The 1,974-nt window shown below is 32.1% G+C and overlaps 1 protein-coding gene across 1 annotated transcript; it reads left to right on the top strand.

The window, feature by feature from the left end:
• Positions 1-205: 205 nt before the first annotated feature.
• LOTGIDRAFT_176892 (hypothetical protein) lies at positions 206-1,831 on the top strand (the record flags this gene model as incomplete). The annotated part of the gene is made up of 2 exons (XM_009063695.1): positions 206-385; positions 1,655-1,831. Coding segments are annotated over 2 exons (357 nt in total), but the record flags the coding sequence as incomplete, so codon positions are not given.
• Between the last annotated feature and the right edge of the window lie 143 nt (positions 1,832-1,974).

The following is a 1,974-nucleotide window of genomic DNA, read 5'->3' as shown; positions in this document are numbered from 1 at the left end:
ATTGACTGCGTTCTTGAAAACGCTTTCAATTTTTAGCTCGTAAACACTACAAGGCATGATTCTTGCCGGATACATTTTTCAGTATCAATATATATTGAATATTTCATACTGGTGATTGTTACAGTACTGCCAAATATTTTTATTCAAATTCAAAGCTGCCAATGGGCATATATAATCTCTACCTATCTTTGAAATATACTTACAGAATATGAAATTAAGAAGGATGGTATACTGATAACAGGATCTGGAAAGTTACGATGTTCAGCTATCTGTCATTTACTGATACAGAAATCATCAGAAGATTGGAAAAGTATTATAAAAAATGCTTTATATAAAATAAACAAAACTAAGTTTGAATCAATCTCAATACCAGCTATTGGAACAGGTAAGTTGATCAGGTAAAATTATAATCAGTATGAAAACCAGCTATTGGAACAGGTAAGTTGATCAGGTAAAATTATAATTAGCATCAATACCAGCTATTGGAACAGGTAAGTTGATCAGGTAAAATTATAATCAGCATCAATACCAGCTATTGGAACAGGTAAGTTGATCAGGTAAAATTATAATTAGTATCAATACCAGCTATTGGAACAGGTAAGTTGATCAGGTAAAGTTATAATCAGCATCAATACCAGCTATTGGAACAGGTAAGTTGATCAGGTAAAGTTATAATCAGTATCAAAACCAGCTATTGGAACAGGTAAGTTGATCAGGTAAAATTATAATTAGCTTCATTACCAGATATTGGAGCAGGTAAGTTGATCAGGTAAAATTATAATTAGTATCAAAACCAGCTATTGGAACAGGTAAGTTGATCAGGTAAAATTATAATTAGTATCAATACCAGCTATTGGAACAGGTAAGTTGATCAGGTAAAATTATAATTCGTATCAAAACCAGCTATTGGAACAGGTAAGTTGATCAGTTAAAGTTATAATCAGTATCAAAACCAGCTATTGGAACAGGTAAGTTGATCAGGTAAAGTTATAATCAGCATCAAAACCAGCTATTGGAACAGGTAAGTTGATCAGGTAAAATTGTAATCAGTATTAAAACCAGCTATTGGAACAGGTAAGTTGATCAGGTAAAGTTATAATCAGCATCAAAACCAGCTATTGGAACAGGTAAGTTGATCAGGTAAAGTTATAATCAGCATCAATACCAGCTATTGGAACAGGTAAGTTGATCAGGTAAAGTTATAATCAGTATCAAAACCAGCTATTGGAACAGGTAAGTTGATCAGGTAAAGTTATAATCAGTATCAAAACCAGCTATTGGAACAGGTAAGTTGATCAGGTAAAGTTATAATCAGCATCAATACCAGCTATTGGAACAGGTAAGTTGATCAGGTAAAGTTATAATCAGTATCAAAACCAGCTATTGGAACAGGTAAGTTGATCAGGTAAAGTTATAATTAGCATCAATACCAGCTATTGGAACAGGTAAGTTGATCAGGTAAAATTATAATTAGTATCAAAACCAGCTATTGGAACAGGTAAGTTAATCAGATGAAGTAAAGTATGTTTTGTATGTTGCAGTAAAATGTATTAAAGCTTTTAGTACAGGTTTATCAGTATTATTACCTTAATAGAAATTTACAGTTTGTTTGTTTGTATCTTTTGTATGTGAAATTGTATTCTATTACTTTCAGGTGGGTTAAAAGTGCCCCCTCAAATATCAGCCGAATTTATAATGAGTGCTCTCAAATCCTATGGTGAGAATGTTAGAAATCCAAACTTAAAAAAGGTTAGGATAGTTATTTATCAGAAAGAGCATGTGCCAGAATTTCTCAAAGTGTTTGATGCTGGTTACAAAACACACCATGCTGGTAAGTAGAGTTTTATTTATTTCATTCATTTATTTGTCTATAATAGCTAAAGTGTCTAAAAAGATTTATTCGAAGGTCAGGTACTGTTAGCGTTCATTTCAACCATTTCACTGCGTGTCATATTACAGAATCTGTCTCATTAT

Source organism: Lottia gigantea (assembly GCF_000327385.1).
Source record: "Lottia gigantea unplaced genomic scaffold LOTGIsca_5901, whole genome shotgun sequence".
Classification (NCBI taxonomy): Eukaryota; Metazoa; Mollusca; class Gastropoda; family Lottiidae; genus Lottia; species Lottia gigantea.
Note: the sequence above shows the minus strand (reverse complement) of the source record. Positions and strands in the feature narration are given on the sequence as shown.